Source organism: Brassica rapa, chromosome A08 (genome assembly GCF_000309985.2).
Source record: "Brassica rapa cultivar Chiifu-401-42 chromosome A08, CAAS_Brap_v3.01, whole genome shotgun sequence".
In the NCBI taxonomy this organism is placed as follows: domain Eukaryota; kingdom Viridiplantae; phylum Streptophyta; class Magnoliopsida; order Brassicales; family Brassicaceae; genus Brassica; species Brassica rapa.
The window spans coordinates 15,159,774-15,177,936 of record NC_024802.2 but is presented as its reverse complement, the minus strand read 5'-3'; the positions used below and the strand labels follow the sequence as shown (position 1 = coordinate 15,177,936).

The window sequence follows — 18,163 nt, the reverse complement described above, 5'->3', positions numbered from 1 at the left end:
AATTTGAGATTTTCAGGAGGTGGTTCAGAAGTGTGACCTGATGGATTTAGCTCAGGTTGGCTCTATGTTTACTTGGACAAATTGTCAGGATGACAACCCTATCAGTAAGAAGCTTGACCGGGTTATGGCAAATGGCTGTTGGTTAAATGTTTTTCCGCTCTCCTTTGCGACATTTGAATCTGGCGGGGTCTCTGACCACATGCGTATGCACACGCAAATTCGAGAAGCACCCCAAGGTAATATGAAGCCTTTCAAGTTCTTCAACCATGTAGCCTCGCACCCTCGGTTTCTGGAGGTGGTTGATCGGGTGTGGAACGAGACTGCTCCTCTTTTCCATTCGCGATCTGCACTTCGTATGTTCCATGAGAAGCTAAAATCTCTAAAGTATGAGATGAGGAGTCTGAATAGGGATCTCTTTGGTGATCTTCCGGGGCGCGTTAAAGCAGCTTATGAAGATCTTTGCGTCAAACAAACCGAAGCGATGAAGAACCCACATACCACAACATTCGAAGCAGCCTCAGATGCGTGGGAACACTGGCACCATATATCTGGAATAGAGGAGCAATTCTATTTTCAAAAGTCAAGGATACAATGGTTGGGGCTTGGGGACAGAAACTCGAGATTTTTTCATCGCGCCACTCAAAGCAGAAATGCGAGGAACACTATTAGGAAGATCGTCACGGCTGATGGCAGGATTCTAACGTCTCTCCCTGAAATCAAGCAAGAGGCAGCTTTGCATTTTAAGACGTTCTTGAATGGCTCCCAGCAGAGTCAAGCGCGTCTCTCTCAAGAGGAGCTCTCGGAGCTTATCGGCCATCAATGCTCTACGGAGGAGGCAAGAAGACTTATGAGGCCGATCCAGGCTGCTGAAATAAAAGAGGTGCTTTTATCTATGCCTGGTAATAAGGCACCGGGGCCTGATGGGTTCCCTATGGAGTTCTATAAAGCTGCTTGGCCGGTGATCGAGAAGGATTTTGTGACAGCAGTGCAATCGTTCTTTATATATGGTTTCATGCCGCGAAGTGTCAATGCCACACTGCTCTCTCTCGTGCCAAAGACTACAGATGCGGAGCAGATGTCTGACTTTCGGCCAATAGCATGCTGCAACGTGATGTATAAGGTTATCTCGAAGCTCTTGGCTACTCGGTTAAAAGCTACTCTACCAGCGGCGATCGAACTAAATCAGTGTGCGTTTGTAGAGGGTCGTTTGCTGCTGGAGAATGTTCTACTAGCTACTGAACTCATCAAAGACTACCACAAGACTTCAATTTCCTCTCGAGCTGCCATAAAGCTGGATATTTCCAAGGCTTTTGATACTGTCAGCTGGACGTTTATTGAGGATACTTTGCGCGCAATGAAGTACCCAGACTTGTTTGTCACCTGGATCATGCGGTGTATAGACACTGCGGCTTTCTCGGTTTCTGTAAACGGGGAACTTGAGGGTTTTTTTGGGAGTAGCAGGGGGATTAGGCAGGGGTGCTCGCTGTCCCCTTATCTCTATGTCATTATCAGCAATGTGCTCTCCAAGTTGCTTAATAAAGCAGCTGCAAGTGACCTGATTGGCTATCACCCTCAATGTCAGGAAGTAAACCTATCTCACCTGAGCTTTGCGGATGACATAGTAGTCTTCACCAATGGCTCCCCAGCATCATTGCGCTAGGTTTTGCTAGTGTTTAGGAATTTGCCAATCTATCAGGTTTGCAAATAAATATCGCCAAGTCCTCGGTGTTTGCAGCGGGCAGAGGCAAGCAGTTATTGGAAACGGAAGCAGCAGCAGTGGGGCTATCAATCTCTACCTTGCCAATCAAATATCTCGGCTTGCCTCTTACTTCCAAAATTATGTCGAAAACGGATTACGAACCCTTAGTCTCGAAGATCAAAAACCGTCTGCTCTCTTGGACTAGCAAAGCTCTTTCCTACGCCGGGCGACTTCAGCTCATAAAATCAGTTATTGCGAGCATGACAAACTTTTGGTGTGCTGCTTTCTGCTTGCCACAAACCTGTATCGATGAGATTGAGAGCATGTGCTCTGCATTTCTTTGGAGTGGATCACCACATGATACAACTAAAGCAAAAGTGGCTTGGGAGGACATGTGTCAGCCTTATGCAGAGGGAGGATTGGGTATCAGACGTGTTAGAGAAGTGAGTACGGTTTTCATGCTGAAGCTTATTTGGAGGTTGTTCTCTTGCTCCACATCTCTGTGGGGTGACTGGGCTAGGCACTATCTGCTTCGGGGAGAGACTTTTTGGGATGCAAGGGATACAGGGCTGGGTTCATGGGTCTGGAGGAAGTTATTACAGTTAAAGCCCCTAGCGAAAAGGTTTTTACGAATGACGATAAAAGATGGGCGCAGTGTGCGGTTTTGGACTGACATTTGGCACCCGGAGGGGCGTCTTATTGAGCTGACTGGTGAGATTGGCACGCAGAAGCTTGGCATTGCAAGGGAAGCAAGGGTCTGTGATGTCTTGCGGGATGGGGAGTGGAGGTTTCGTAACTGCAGAGACCAACGTATCAGAGGTATAGTGGGGGCTATCACTGCTTTCCCCCTTTCTTTGGCTCCAGCATCCTCCGATGTTGCGACATGGAAGTGGGGAGAAGATGACTATAAAGAAAGGTTCGCAGCGACTGAAACTTGGCAACAACTTCGTGGTCGTAAGGAAGAGGTCCCGTGGAGCAAGCTGATATGGTTCCCTCAAGGCGTTCCCAGGTATGCGTTTATCACCTGGCTGGCAATCAAAAATAGGCTTGCGACAGGCCACCGTACTCGACAATGGGCCAGGCCCAGGTCTGTGTCTTCTGTGGTGAACCGGATGAGACAAGAGACCATTTGTTTTTTGCGTGTCCCTATACATTCACGCTTTGGTTGCGAGTGGTAGGAAACCTCACGGGCTCCGACCCCGATCCAGACTGGGAAACTACATTGCAGCACATGATCTCGGGCTCTTTTGATCGCCTCACTTTTATTCTACTGCGACTGGTCTTGCAGACCACCATCTACTTTATTTGGCGCGAGCGCAATGATCGGAGGTACGCTGGGAGAGCGAAGTCGATAGAGCAGCTGGCTAGGCTGATTGATAAGACAATCAGAAACAGGATATCTTCTACGAAGTACTACCTCAAGCCCCACTTGTTTGGATTGATGCAGAGGTGGTTTAGTGCACATTGTTAGTCCCTAAAGCTAGTTTGAAGTAGATCTTTTTTGAACTCATTCTTTGTACATATAATTTTTTCTCACCATGATCAATAAATTTAATATTTCATCAAAAAAAAATAATATGATACTTATGTATTGACTTAAGCTTCCAACATGAAGACTAGCACTAAGTTCCAAACTCAAGATACTCATCTATTCACCACCGATAAACATAACGCAGACTGTCTATACACATAACAATAGATTCCCGATCCTAAGATTTAACGTGCTATAAACATTTTAAAATAAATACTTATGTATATTAAAAATTGTGGTGTGGACACTAAATAAGTGCTCGGCGCATAACAGTAGATTTCCGATCATAAGAAATTGACATTCGATTGTAACAACAACAATTGAAACGATAAGGTACTAATATGTTTAGATAAAAAACTATTTGGGTCTAAAAGGAAAGGAAACAAAGTAAAGAGGGACTATTTATGTAATATTATACAGATCGGGGGGGAGAGTGTTACAAATCTGAAACGATGAGGAGGATAAATCACAAGGGAGGTTCTTCGTTAGAAGCAAGCTGGTGTTTGTTTGTTTCCCAGTAATCCGACGAAGATGATCTCCCCGCGCAAGATCAAATCCGTTGATTTCTACAGGTTTGTTTCGCAAATTCGAATCTCCTCGATCTAGGCCATTTGTAGTATCAATGAGAATCTACGATTTGGATGCTGATTAGTGGTAGGGAGCTGTATAGGTTTTGCCTAGCGTTATCATGTTAATGTGATGTTAGTGTGAAATTTTGACTGTTGGAAGTGATCTAAGTGTAGATTCTGAGATTTGGATCCGTTGCTTGCAGGAAAATCCCGAGGGATTTGACAGAGGCGAGTCTCTCCGGAGCTGGATTGTCCATTGTAGCAGCTCTCTCTATGCTACTCTTATTTGGAATGGTTTAAGTTTACAACATCTCTGCATTTGCTTACATTCTCAATCGATTCATCAAGTGTTTTAACTAAAAAAAAAAACTAGTGTCACTCAGATAAAATTTCGATCAGTGCATGGTTAGGAAAAAATTGACTGGCGGTTTGATTTCATATTTTACAGGAATTGAGTAGTTATTTGACTGTCAGCACAACGACGTCCATCATTATTGACAGGAGCTCTGATGGAGACTTCTTGCGCATGGATTTTAACATAAGGTGCAGAGCATTACTCTACTGAGTTTTTTTTGCCTTTTCAACACAGATGTCATATGGTTTTAATTTTTGTAAGGGGGTAAAAGAGTGCATAGACGTTGCTCTACTCTGTTTTGAAACGTTAGTTTATCTTAAGCAACGCATTTTTTTGTTGAATGCGTGCCATCGTATATGTGTGGTCCAATCAGAGTCGTGCAAAATTCATCTATCTATCTGATAGCTAAATAGATACGGATTCTATTTCTTTCTTTTTTGGCAGCTTCCCGTCAGTTTCATGTGAATTCGCATCTGTGGATGTCAGTGACGTCTTAGGAACTGTAAGCTCTGTTTCAGCATAAGTTCAATTAAAATAAAAAATTTCCGTTGTTCTCTCTCCTGATTTTGGTAGCTTTTGTTTTCAGAACAGGCTAAATGTAACAAAGACAATTCGGAAGTTTTCTATTGACTCGAATTTGAGACCCACTGGTTCTGAGTTTCACTCCGGAGAATTTTTATCGCGAGTTAATCATGGAGATGAATCTGCTGAAGAATTAGTTGAAGGTTCTGTATCACTTGGTGCCCGCAACTTTGACACATTTTTACATCAGTAAGTAGTTAAGTCCGTAGTGCACATTCGTACATAGATGCAAGAATACTATGAGTATTTTCCTAGTACCTCTTCTTTTTTTCTTGCTTCTGTTGACAACATATCAATCATATATTTTGCAGGTATCCAATCTCGGTTGTTAATTTCTATGCTCCTTGGTGCTATTGGTGTAATCTCCTGGTAAACTCACCCTTTATCTTGTGTCTTCGGCTCTTATATATTCTAGATGTCACAGCATATCTTCCATCCAGAACCACACTGTGCTACTTGTTTCTTGGCAATGGTCATATTAGCGTTTTTACTAGAGGTGATCCCTACATGTTTGGTTCCTTGGACAATCTTAGACTACAATATACTGTACCTACTAAATCTTTCCTGAAAATCCTCTCTGTCTGTAATCGTAATAGGTTCCTCATGGAAAGACTACACTACATATATATGGTTCAAGTTGATTTTTAATATCGACCTATACAAGTAGATTCGTTTTTAGTGGCACTTTATGCAAAGTAAGTGGTAACTTTGCTGATCTTACTTACTTTAAGACTATAACTTTAGTTTTCATTTTCAGAAACCATCATGGGAGAAAGCAGCAAACCAAATAAAAGAGAGGTATGCCATTATAGTCTGCAGATAAAGAATCTATAATACTATTTTTCCTGATAACTTTCTTGTTTTTGGTAGATATGATCCAGAAATGGACGGTCGTGTTATTTTGGCAAAAGTTGACTGCACTCAGGAAGCTGATCTCTGTCGGAGGTAGATTCTATCATATTTGACCTGTTTTTTCATCGTGGCTAAAGCTACGAAAATAACGTTTCCTACCCTGCAAAAAAGAACCATAGATAGCTTTTTAAGTTTGCATGAGCAACTATTACACTCATCTCCACCGAATTCTTCATTTAAATTTATGCAAAAAAATGGAATTCAAACTAAAATTCTGCATAATGCATTCTCTGCAATCCTATGCCAGCTTTAAGGTATTATTTATTCTCATAGTTCTCTGAAAATGACTCCAGGAATCACATACAAGGGTATCCATCCATTCGGATTTTCCGCAAAGGCAGTGATCTTCGGTAATAAGATGTAACTCCTAGTTTACTTGTTTTCATATAATACACAGCCATAATTTTCTCAATTCCTAGGAACTCTATGCTCTATACTTTTCTTTTCCTCTGCTTGATTCTCTTGCTTAACAGGGATGACAATGCGCACCACGATCATGAATCGTACTATGGAGATCGCGATACAGAAAGCTTAGTGAAGGTAGTTATTGTTCTAGGTTTCCTTTCAACATCTATACTGTGTCCCTTGGACAACTTAAATAATAGTTGGGTTTTGTGCCACATTTGTAGCTTATTTATGAATATTTTGTGTTCTCCTATAGATGGTGATAGGTCTGGTTGAACCAATCCATCTAGAGCCTCACAAACTAGCATTAGAGGACAAATCAGGCAATGCATCGAAAACACTAAAGAAGGCACCTTCCACAGGAGGATGTCGAATTGAAGGATACATGCGTGTAAAGAAGGTACGCTTTTGATGAGTAGAAATTACTCTTGCTTCGTCTGTCTTGCCGTTTAAATCGCTTTAAAGCTTAAATAGTTACTTTCCTATGGTCTTTGCAGGTTCCAGGCAACCTAATGGTTTCAGCTCGCTCGGAATCTCATTCATTTGATACTTCTCAGATGAATATGTCCCATGTCGTTAACCATCTTTCATTTGGAAAGAGGATTTTGCCTGAAGCATTTTCTGATTTAAAGCGCTTGGCACCGTATCTCGGCGGAAGTCACAACCGTTTGGACGACCGCTCCTTCATAAACCAACATGATCTTGGCCCTAATGTTACCGTAAGTTTTGTATATTTCAGTGAAAAAGTACTATTAAAATAATATATTTGTGCTTTTTGGCATGCTCTAAGGTGTTGTTTGCCATATGGACAGATCGAGCATTATCTTCAAATAGTAAAGACAGAGGTATTGAAAAGCAATGGTCATGCAATGATTGAGGAGTATGAGTACACAGCACATAGCAGCGTTGCCCATACTTACTATTTACCAGTCGCCAAGTTTCACTTTGAGCTCTCAGCGATGCAGGTTGGCTTCAACATTCTTTTCTCTGCCTACTCAACATTAAGTTTACACTGCTGCTGATCTTTTTTATTTGGTTGAAGGTTCTCATTACTGAAAACTCCAAATCTTTCTCACACTTCATTACCAACGTATGCGCCATTATCGGTGGTGTCTTCACGGTTAGTAGAGAACCTGAAGCCTCTTCTTCTTGTTATAGTTCACTAAGTACCCCCAATGACCCGTGTTTATTCCTTCTTCTCCAGGTTGCAGGAATCTTGGATTCTATTCTCCACCAGACGATGACACTGATGAAAAAGATTGAACTTGGTAAAAACTTTTGAAGCTTTGCCTAAGAGTTTCATTACGTTTTCTATGTAACGAATCTGAAATTTTTGTTATCTGTACACAACTAGATGAGAGGAAACTATAAAGTTAATAATATACTGGGAAAATGTTATCCTTATGAAATGTCTCAAGTATTTTCGATAAATCTCTACGTTTTGTTGACTTGTCAAGGGTCAGTGGGTCCAACTCACAACTTATCACTTTTTCTGTTGATCAAAGGTCACAACTCACAACTCATCTCTTTGAAACTGAAACACTGGCAAAATACAACATTACAATTGCAAAACGATTCACCGGCAATGTCAATTGACTACAGTGAAGCCCTTTTCTTTGGCACTCGGTAGATTAGAATTACGCAGCGATAAAGGGAATAAGGTCTTAATCTTCATTTCAAAATTAGAACCATCACTTTTTAACTGTTGTCATAAAGATATGGAAGTCGCAAAAGTTTTTTAACATTAAACGAAAGATGAAAGTTGTGAAGGAGGTTTCAAAACTGAAACTAACAGAGTTGATAAGTTGCAAAACGCTAGTAATCCAAAACCCAAAATACAATAACAGATTCGCAGATAATATAACTCAAGCAGTGATCTCCTTCTTGAGCTTTGCAAGTTCTTGCCTGACAACACCAGCTTTCTGCAAACAAACCAACCAACAAGCCAATAACATTTCAGTTTACTTTAGGGAAAAAAAACATATCATTGAATTCTCTAAAACTCTTCTTCACACTGACCTTGATTTTGGCCAACATGATCTTGAACCTATCGAAGTCATTGAGGCTAGCCCTACGCTTCTGAACGATCAGCTTCCTACCCCATGAGCTCTTCTCCCACTTGTTCTTCACGTCTGCAAACACTTTCTAGAATCAGAAAGCAGCACTTGACAAAATTTCAACATTACAGAATGAAGAGCCAGCACTCACCAGCCTTCTCCATGGCCTCGATCAAAGCCTTCTTCTTCGGCACTCGGTTGATCTCAATAACGATATCAGTAAGAGACAATCTCTTGAAATTCATCTGGATCCTCTCCATATCAGGGGCATCTACCAAAGCCTAAAACGACAAGACCAAAACAAATGTTCCGTAAATACATCTATAACACCAACTCAAGACTCAAAAGGTAATGCCTTTAATGTATGTAACCGAAAATAAATAAGCATCGATCAAAACCCGTTCAGACAGAGGCAACTTGCAGCTAGTTCAATACACAACAACAAAAAAGATAAAACCTTTGTAGATGTAATGATAAGAATGAACTTACCCTGTTCTGGTCAACAACGTCGACGATAACGACGAGCTTTCCATGGTCTTTTCCGTAGTTGACAAGAGCAACTCTCCCTATCTCCACGTACCTCTTGAAAACCTGAGCAAACACAAACACTCAATGAGATCTTACGACCTTGGTCGATGTTAAAGATATAAGCTTCAGTTGATTGGAGACAAGTGAACCCTAATCACGCGAAAACATCAAGAAGGAAGATGTCGGAAATGTATGTCTCACCATTTTAGCCGCCGGTAGGTTTGGAAGGTGGGAAGCGAAGTGGGACGAGCAACAGCGTAAGCGTCTAGGTTTATGTAGTGAACGGACTATATAGTTAAGTACTTTAGGGTTTTCTATTTTGGGCCTTAATAAAAACCACAACAGGCCCATTAATGAATAGCGCAATAAAATTGAAAGCCCAATATGGTGACGTAAGATATCACGGAGTCGACTATCTTTGGTGTTTGGTTGGACCATACGTTGACTCGTCACTAGCTTTGCTCTTGCCATCTCTATTGTATTGCTTACAAATCTTCCTGATCTCTAGTGACTGGAAATGTAACCTTCTCAATCGGCCCTTGGGTCCATAATCCATTCCCTATGACAACAATGTGTGCATTATTTTTAAGAGACTTAAAACTTGTTATATGTATCATGTAATCGTCTTGTGATCTTTCTCTTTTCTCTGTGAGTTTTTGGATTATTCGCACGGTATCGCGGATCAGTAGTCAATAAATTATCAACTTTTTTTTTAATTTATCTAAACCACATTTAATTTTATAGCTTTTTGGATAATTACCCCTAAATATGTATGTATTTTGGTGATATTTATAACTAAATAAAAATTTTGAGCTTTTCCGCATAAACTACAATATACTAAATCAGGATTTTACAGAAATTTGGATGCTAAGAAATCATGTTCTCGAACCATTGTTATTCATAGGAAAAATCTAAGTATGGTTGTATCTAAGTTTCTTTCATCTATTCAGGCTTGTGTCTGTCTCTCTGTCAGACAAATAGTAGGAAAGCTTACCTGAAAGTCTTTTCTGTTGTCTTCTCTTTTACTACAGACTAAGAAATAGCATTGACGACATCATATTTTTCTTGCTTTCTCATGATCTTCAAGACCAAAACCACAATTATTTTAGACGACAAAGTATATTAAGTGAGAATCAATCTGCATCAGTTACTTTTGATAAATGAATACAAGTTTCTTGAATCAAACAAATCACTGAAAAAGATGCATAAACGTTCTCTTCAAGTTCTTTGACCATGGCTAAACAGAAAGAAACTTACATACTTGACTAATACAAACCTAAACACTTCTTAAAACCGATCATTAATAATCACAAGAAACGTTGTGATCACGAGGAGAATCGATGGCAAGAATCTGATACATGATAACCTCTCCCCATAACTCTTTTTCGGAAAATACTTAGGAAGCTCACATTCTTCTCCATTAAAGAAAACTCTCTTAGGGAATCCATCACCTCTTGGAATATTCAAACTCCCCAAATGCTTTTTAAACGATATAACCGACTGCATTTTCCCTGGAACCTGTGGGTCTCTAGCCGGGTTCGACCCGTTGGTAAGACCAATCAAAAAGTTCATACCACGAACTCCTTGAAAGAAAATGGTCTGGTTCTTAGGTGGAACTCTCGTCCCATTAAACGAGTAAACATTCTCATACCCTAAACCAGCTTTACCCAAATCCACAGCCGCAAACCAGTCCTCCACTGCATTAGCTCCCCAGTTAAACAACGTCACCCTCGCCGACCATCCATCAGCGTAGTCCGAGTTAACATGCCAGTTTAAGCTGATTCCGCAGTTGTCAGGACAAGGAAGCTTCTTAGGAACAGCCATGTGTTTCCTCCTTGCCCACACTTTTGCCTTTAACGTCCTGTTTTCAAACGGTACCAAGAGCGAGTCTGGAGGGAGGAGAAGCGGTCTTGCGTTGGCATTGCAAGTGTCGGTGTCGATATCTCCGCAACCGCAAGCACAAGTGTTGCAAGGGATGGCTGAGTCGTTGTAGAAGGCTGAGTAAGAGACGCAGCAACGAGCAGCTTTTGGTTTAGGTTTAGTTATGTTGCAGACAACTTGCCAGCTTGCGAATGCGTAGGTGGTTGCTTGGAGACCGCTCGGGTCAGGGAACCCCGTCGCGTCGACTCTTATAGGTGTTCCGCACTTGTACTGAGGATTGACTATACCGTCGATCTTCCAATGCTGAGGAGGAAAGAATGCTGTCCTGTTCTGATCTGGTGGCACCTTGTACACCTAGACCAAACACATCAAAACATGCTTTAGACCAAAGCATATACAAACATAACCGATTCTGGATACAGCCGGATGAAAACATTCGCTTTAATCTTTATATTTTTTTAAAAAATTTAAACATATGCAGTATGGCCTCCAAATTATATTAAAATTAACATAAAAATGTTTATGAGAACCTGTAACTGGAAGATGGCTCTAGACTTAGAGGAATCCATATGAGCTGGCAAGAGAGTTCCATTCTTGCAGCAGAAAGGTAACTTCCCGAGGAGTTTATCGTCTTTACGCTCAGCTGGTAAGTCTTTGATGATCGGTTTCTTCTGACAAGTAGCGACCTGAGAGAAATCAAGATCCCCATAAAACTGTCCTGCCTTGCTGTGCAAGCATTCTGAAGGGTTTTTCTCAACTGAGTAAGCTCCACGCAACGAGTGTATGAACTCTCCTCGCATCCACTCCCATGTCAAGTTCCAGTGGTCTAACCGTCCTAAGGGACTATCGTTGTCTATAGTCACCTGTCCCACAACATGTCAGTTTCAGTCATCTACGTGTATATGAATCTCTCAAGGTTTTTTAAAAAATATTGGGGTTTTCGGTTCAGTAATTGATTACTTTGGTTTTCAATTTTTTTCCAAAAAAAATTGATAACCAAACCATATAAAAAATCTGAACCAAACCAAAATTCAAACTAAAATAAACCAACTACCCAGATTTTAAAACTAATCAACTTTTCCAAAATTTTAACAAAATTGAACTAAAGTTTAAAACTTTAGCTAAGTTTGGTAGGATTTTCAAAAATCGAAATAACCGAATACGGAACCCAATTATATTTCAAGTTAATTAGGCAAGATTTAGGTCGAACCGAACCGAATAACCGGAACTAACCAAACTCGTAGGCTTAGTTATATATCGATAAGACTGATAGATTGGTGACTCGCCTGCGCCATGTAGTTGCTTGTGTAAGCTTGAAGAACATCATAGATTATATTCAGGTCGCCATGTCGTCTACGCATGAACTTGGTTTTCTTCTTTTCTTTTGCTTTAAACTTTGGGTTCCTCTTGCAACAAACTTGCATTGTACCACCTGACCAGAAAACAAGACCGGAAGAATAAAAAACCAATAATAACCGACTGTTTCTTAAGTAACAAGAAACTAAGAGGAGCTAGGGTTTACACACCTTTAGAATTAGCAGCAGGGCATTCCCATCCATCATTTACAAGCTTGATCGTTCTCGGCAGTGGCGTAGCCGTGCCTCTACCACCGAAAAGTGTTCCGGTGATCTCGATATTAGTTGAGATCTGAGTGTAATCTCCAGCCGTTTCGATGGAGGTCTTTAGATCTGTATTGGGAGAACCGATGAACGTTGTCCCATTACTTGCGTCGTACGGAAAGTCACCATCCGATGAGACAGCTCCTGTTGCGGAGACAATGATCTCTCTATGGCGATACCCTACGAACATCTCCCAACCTTTGACCTCTTCAGTGCCCGTGTTGACGATCATGGCCGTTGCTTTGAACGACCAGGCTTGAGCCGTTACGTTTTTGGTACGTGGATATAGTTTTTCGCGCCCCCCGGAGTTGTAAGACATGTAAACTCCATTGCAACGGGCGAGACCTGGTGGAGGAGTGTCTTTCTTCTCAGCATCTTCGCCGTAGTCTTGAGCCAGAGATGGTGTCGGAAACAGAAGAAGGTTGATTAAAGGTATTAGAAGGAGAAGAAGGTTTAAATGAACGTAACGTATCTTCTTCATCTCTACCGTGTTTCCTAAGTTTCTTAGGACGCAAGAAAGAGGAAATGGAGAAAAAGAGGAGAGATGATCAAAAAGCTTAAGTGAAATAGAGAGGCAGAGCATAACGGCTTCTCTTCCTCTAGTTCTTCCCTGTTTTCCCGGAGAAACAGAGATAATATACAAAAATAAATTAAAGGAGAAAAAATAACGTAAATTAATATCACACTAATGTCAAATTTGCGTACACCTGAATGAGGAAGTCCAATCCTCTGTTTAATGGCTATGAGTAGTCTTTGGAATTCTTTTTTGGTATAGGTATGGCGACGGAAAGTGTATTAGTCGTAGACTCATAATCAGGGATTGGTTTGATGATTGTGGGGGGTTTTTGTGGCCTGGGGGTGTTAGCCTTGTAATGGTTTGGAAACAATGTTTAAAGTTCAATATAATCTAACAGATGACTTAAAAAAAAAAAAATGTCAAATTTGCGTACACCTGACCTGAAATAAACAGTACCAAGACCTTTAGATAGAGAAGGCAACAGCCGAGGTTATTATCGTCATTAACTTGACTTCCTAACACAAGTTCAATTGTTCAAAATGTTTCACTGAATTAGCCTCGTTGGAATTGGTAGAAAATGACAAAACAAGATCATTAGTAATTAACAAAGGTATGAGAACCGTAAGTTGGTAAGAAAGATATTCAGAGAAGAGATGAAGTCAACTAAGCTTTCTTAGCAATCTCATATTACACAGGAAGAAAAGTGTAACGCAATGAACATACGATAATGATTCGGAAGAAACCAGTAACAAGAGATCATCAAACAGGTACTTATGTTTTTGGAACGGGGGGAATAACAGTAAAGAAAACAAGCTAGGGACAATGCAACACAAGCAGCTCAGAAACCATGGATCTTGATGTTGTCCTTCTTCACAAGCCCAGCCTGTTCCATGAACAAAAGGAAGGGAAATAAGTAACAACAATCTTTTAGATATGCTTGTTCGTGAAAGAGTGTGATTATTACCTGGACTAGGAACGTGGAGACGTTCTTCCTCTGGTCGCCTTGAAGCTGAATAACCTACACATTTGCACAATTAAGAGAGAGAACATATTTAAAGAACACTCAGTGCTAAGCTTACTGCATTATTCGAATGGTAATATGCTAAAAAAAAGACGTACCTGTCCAAGTTCAGAGTCTTGAACGACAGTTCCGTTGCAACAGAACTCTTTCTTGAGATCCTTAAGTATCTTGGTGTAGCTGTAGTCTTTCTTCAGCCCCTGGACAGTAGTCAAGCTTTTCCTACCATTACGCTGCTGCACACGGATGTGGACGTACTCTTTTGTTCCCGCACCTGAGTCCTCAGCATTCGCATCAGCAAACGGGTCTGCAAAAAAAAATCCAAAAGCAACTCATTAGCTCATACATGAGAAACATTTACAGAGTTCCATACTCCAAAACCAAACATATAAGCAGAGATATGATTATGGATCAAATCTAAAACTGGAACTTACCGAAGGCAGTAGGGACCTGGGAATCAAGTTCAGACATGAAACTTTGTTGATCTGATGGGCAAATAGGACAGAGAAGCTGAGACCTGAATAAGATTAGCAACAGTCACATAAGAATTTGACACACACAATAACAAACAATAAACTTCAATCGAGATAAGGCACTAACTAAGATCATAAGATAAACATAACACGATAACAAACAATTAACACACACACAATTCTAGTACAAGTCACCTTCAATTAGAGATTAATGATCAACCAAACTAAAAAAACAACTCTAGATCATCTGGGTACTGATCATACCCCAAGAACCTAATTAAGCAGATCCACTTGAATTGCACAAAACATGTAAAGAAAAAACATCATCCATCATCAAGGAGATCAAATCAAGATCCGATTTTTTTCTAATTCAACAGCGAATTCGATAGATCATATACAAAATCTCGCGTCCAATCTAATGGATCGGGCGACGAAAGCAGATTACAGCTCGGAAATTACAGAACAAGGGGAAAATGACGATCTGCTGAAGAACGATAACAAACGCGGATTGAAAGGAGGACAATTGTACCTGATTCGAGGATTAGGGTTTCGAGGATCTGATAATCGAAGAAGCGAGAGAGGTAAAGGAAACCCTAGATTCGGATTAAGTCTGCAACTTCTGTTTCTGGTGGGAGATAAAGTCACGAGAGGAAGATGTGAATATATTTTGCTCTGTTCTATAAATCTCTTGTTGTGTTTGGGCTCTCTACTAGTTTTCTTAGTGGGCTTGGGCTTTATGCGTTTCCAATTGGTAGCTTTGTGCTTCTTTACACCACTTCGAACCCTGTGTAATCAGTCTACTTTTATCGAGTTACGAGAATTAGTTGGATTGAGTTTGTTCGTAACATGCGGAACAACGGTTAGCACAGTGATAGTGATAACAAAAACATATAGATATATAATTTTTTTATTATTAACTTTGATGTGATGCAGTACAGTATGTTGCCAAGCGAACTCTTTGGATTGCATAATTACTGTAACACATTGCTTACTAATATACAGTAGTGTATGCAAAATGATTAATATAATTAATTTAGATATATATGCTTTTTTTTATAAACTCTATCATCGGCTGATTTGGTCGGCATTGGAAAAAAACGCACTTAGTGCTACATAATAGATTGGCTGTCGCACTCTCTAAACATATGCTATTAAAATGCATTTATTTTTCCATAAAACGTATGAGTGAAAATTTATCAAAGTTATGTGGAATTTTTCAAAAGAAAAATAAAAGGTAAGTGGAAAAACATATGATCTTTCGGAAATGATTTGTGATGAAGTAAGAGTGAAATTAAAACACTGAGAAAAATCATTAAGTAATTACACAGACAAAAAAACAAATATTTCATTTTTTTCTCACGACGGTTGAACAGTGTAGGTCCATGAACCTGGTAAGAGAGTGTTGAGAGCACTTCTAATGGGGATTTTACCCATTAGAATTCTAAACATTAAACATTTATATGTGTGTATGTATATATTGTATAAGTGTATTTTTAGAACCTTTTGCATAACGTTCTTCCCAAAAAATGGTCCTCACACTTACATACTATTATATACTAATATATACATACATACATATAAATGTTTAGAACTGAGTGCCCCCTCAACTATTTTCACAAGAAAAAAATAGATAATCTCTACAGTTTCACTTAAGCTGTTCTATATTCGACTAATGTTTGTATTAAGATTTTGTTTGTATCTTATAAACTCTTCGTAATATTAATATAGTATTTGACTAATGGGAAATTTTCAAGTTTTGTTCATCTTGTACTTATCAGTGCCATTGTCTGAATGGTTATACACATCTCATTTAATTATTTGAACTCAATGGTAAACAATGGAATAACAAGTAAAAAAACTAACGATTATTGAAAGCAAGCAAATATAATGCACAGTCATTTTTATATGATTTCGCTGTTCTTCTGATAGCATGATTTATTTTATAGTACTTTTTATTTTTTTTATAACTATGCTTTCAATATTGAATTACTCGGAAACACAGTTTAGCCTTCGTCTTAAAATATAAGTCGCATGTCAGAATATGAGCTACACATCATATATGCATTGGTTGCATTGCATGCAGACGCGGAAACTTGTCACTCCACCACATTTGAGCTTATAGCTTTTCCCTCTCTCTCTCTTTCCGTCAGGAACAACAAACATACATACATACATGCAGTGCTACACGTGATCTCCATGCAAAACTTCTTTCTCACCTATAAATACCAACCAACCCTTCACTTCACTCTTCACTCACAACAAACACACCCAATAAACATACACACATATAGTTGTTCAAAAAAAAAACATACACACATAGCAAATGGCGAACAAGCTCTTCCTAGTCTCCGCAACTCTCGCCTTCTTCTTCTTCTTACTCACCAACGCCTCCATCTACCGCACGGTCGTCGAGTTCGACGAAGATAACCAAATAGGCCCATTTGGCCCACAACAATGTCAGAAGGAGTTTGAACAAACACAACATCTAAGAGCATGTCAGCAATGGATCCACATGCAAGCAACGCAACCCCCTTCTGGTCCCCGGGCCCTCGAGTTTGAAGTCGACATTGAGAACCCTCAGGGCTCACAGCTGAAAGCAACGCTATTCCAGCAATGCTGCAATGAGCTTCGCCAGGAAGACAAAATTTGTGTTTGCCCAGCCTTGAAGCATGTATCTAAAGAAGTTAGAATCCAGTTTGAACAGGAACAACATCAGGGACTTCCCCAAATAGTGAGCCGTATCTACCAGACCGCTACGCAATTGCCTAAATTTTGCAAAGTTCCACAAGTTAGCGTTTGTCCTTTCCAGCATGATATGCCTTTCCCTCCCTACTACTAGATTCCAAACCAAACCCTCTGGAGTGTATATACCACGGTAATGAGTGTAGTTGTTGATGAGTGTTACCACTACACGGTTATCGTGTGTGTTCTATAAAAATGTAACTTTTAATAAGTTTGAGGCTAATGTAATTGGAACTACTCTGTAGACCGTAATAAAAGAGTTTTTTTCTTGTTATTAGTCTTGCAGCTTTTCAAAATTTGATAGACGGATACGCCAAAAAGAGAAGAAAAAAAAAATCGATCAGTCTATTCACAATTATGCTAGTATAATGTCTAATGAACAGGATAGACTAATTCACAATTATGCTAGTATAATGTCTAATGAACATGATAGACTAGTGGTCATCAATGATAAAAATCATCGTCTAGCTAGGATCAACCAATTACTCAAATCTGGTAACAAACGCTTAATTAGCTCGATGTATATATGTACATATCTAACTAAACATCTCTGATATTGTTATAGTTTCTCTTTATGTAGTTTCAAATTAGGTTCATTCAATTTTTGGATGATTAAAATGATGCAGACCATACTCTTTGATCAGATCTACAAATTTCTATATCATGATTTATCGTCTAGTACATAGAAGACAAAATTAACAATCTTTCACATTTGATTTCTCTATCATATATGTATACTAAGTGAAAATAAAAGATCCATTCAGTACACACACACACATGTCAAAGCAATGGTGTTTTATTATTTTTTGGGAACTGAAGTAACTCATTTCAGTGTTTTGGTAACGAGTTCTTTATGTGGTTTCAAGAATGTGTAAACTCGTCTACTGACCAGATGAAACTGATATCTACCATAACAATTCAAGACCTAAGTTTTGGCACATGAAGACGTAACAGTATTAAGATGAATATTATCTTGTAAGAGAGATCTCTCTAATGCTTACACTTTCAACGTGGAGAATGTAAGAGATACCAAAAAACGTGAATGCAAAGAAAGAGGAAAAACGTGGACAAAAGAGCTCCATGTTAGTGCGTACCTATGGTTTTAGACGTATGTCATTTCTATATGAAAGGATTTATGGATAGGTTTTATATCCGATCTCTCAATAAAAAGTGTCTTGCAAGTACAGAGTAAAACACACAATAATAATATGTAAGTTAATCGAACAATTATAAAATAGACATAAATACTAAAAGTAATTAATTATCAAATAAACA

At 39.4% G+C, this 18,163-nt stretch overlaps 5 protein-coding genes across 5 annotated transcripts; 2 read left to right on the top strand and 3 right to left on the bottom strand.

Annotated features, from left to right (window-relative positions):
- The first annotated feature begins 3,603 nt into the window (after positions 1-3,603).
- On the top strand, positions 3,604-7,486 carry LOC103834819 (protein disulfide-isomerase 5-4). Its single transcript, XM_009110902.3, has 15 exons — positions 3,604-3,802; positions 4,003-4,093; positions 4,248-4,342; positions 4,599-4,656; positions 4,741-4,925; positions 5,048-5,105; positions 5,494-5,534; positions 5,607-5,681; positions 5,942-5,998; positions 6,122-6,188; positions 6,310-6,453; positions 6,551-6,772; positions 6,866-7,018; positions 7,096-7,173; positions 7,258-7,486. The coding sequence occupies exons 1-15, from the start codon at positions 3,762-3,764 to the stop codon at positions 7,333-7,335; spliced, it is 1,443 nt and encodes a 480-aa protein (XP_009109150.1). The 5' UTR covers positions 3,604-3,761; the 3' UTR covers positions 7,336-7,486.
- Positions 7,487-7,737: 251 nt separating this feature from the next.
- On the bottom strand, positions 7,738-9,004 carry LOC103834818 (60S ribosomal protein L14-2). Its single transcript, XM_009110900.3, has 5 exons — positions 8,840-9,004; positions 8,600-8,701; positions 8,262-8,391; positions 8,073-8,185; positions 7,738-7,975 (listed from the first exon to the last, which is right to left on the bottom strand). Exons 1-5 carry the CDS (start codon positions 8,987-8,989, stop codon positions 7,919-7,921), a joined length of 552 nt encoding a protein of 183 aa, XP_009109148.2. The 5' UTR covers positions 8,990-9,004; the 3' UTR covers positions 7,738-7,918.
- A 348-nt stretch (positions 9,005-9,352) lies between these two features.
- On the bottom strand, positions 9,353-13,302 carry LOC103834816 (COBRA-like protein 11). The gene is made up of 5 exons (XM_033277095.1): positions 13,091-13,302; positions 12,046-12,845; positions 11,806-11,951; positions 11,050-11,382; positions 9,353-10,873 (listed from the first exon to the last, which is right to left on the bottom strand). The coding sequence occupies exons 2-5, from the start codon at positions 12,719-12,721 to the stop codon at positions 9,926-9,928; spliced, it is 2,103 nt and encodes a 700-aa protein (XP_033132986.1). The 5' UTR covers positions 12,722-12,845; positions 13,091-13,302; the 3' UTR covers positions 9,353-9,925.
- A 3-nt stretch (positions 13,303-13,305) lies between these two features.
- On the bottom strand, positions 13,306-14,840 carry LOC103834817 (protein translation factor SUI1 homolog 1). Its single transcript, XM_009110899.2, has 5 exons — positions 14,676-14,840; positions 14,108-14,190; positions 13,775-13,980; positions 13,620-13,673; positions 13,306-13,538 (listed from the first exon to the last, which is right to left on the bottom strand). Exons 2-5 carry the CDS (start codon positions 14,142-14,144, stop codon positions 13,494-13,496), a joined length of 342 nt encoding a protein of 113 aa, XP_009109147.2. The 5' UTR covers positions 14,145-14,190; positions 14,676-14,840; the 3' UTR covers positions 13,306-13,493.
- Positions 14,841-16,339: 1,499 nt separating this feature from the next.
- On the top strand, positions 16,340-17,162 carry LOC103834813 (napin-B-like). The gene is made up of 2 exons (XM_033277242.1): positions 16,340-16,423; positions 16,455-17,162. Exon 2 carries the CDS (start codon positions 16,470-16,472, stop codon positions 16,983-16,985), a length of 516 nt encoding a protein of 171 aa, XP_033133133.1. The 5' UTR covers positions 16,340-16,423; positions 16,455-16,469; the 3' UTR covers positions 16,986-17,162.
- Positions 17,163-18,163: the final 1,001 nt, after the last annotated feature.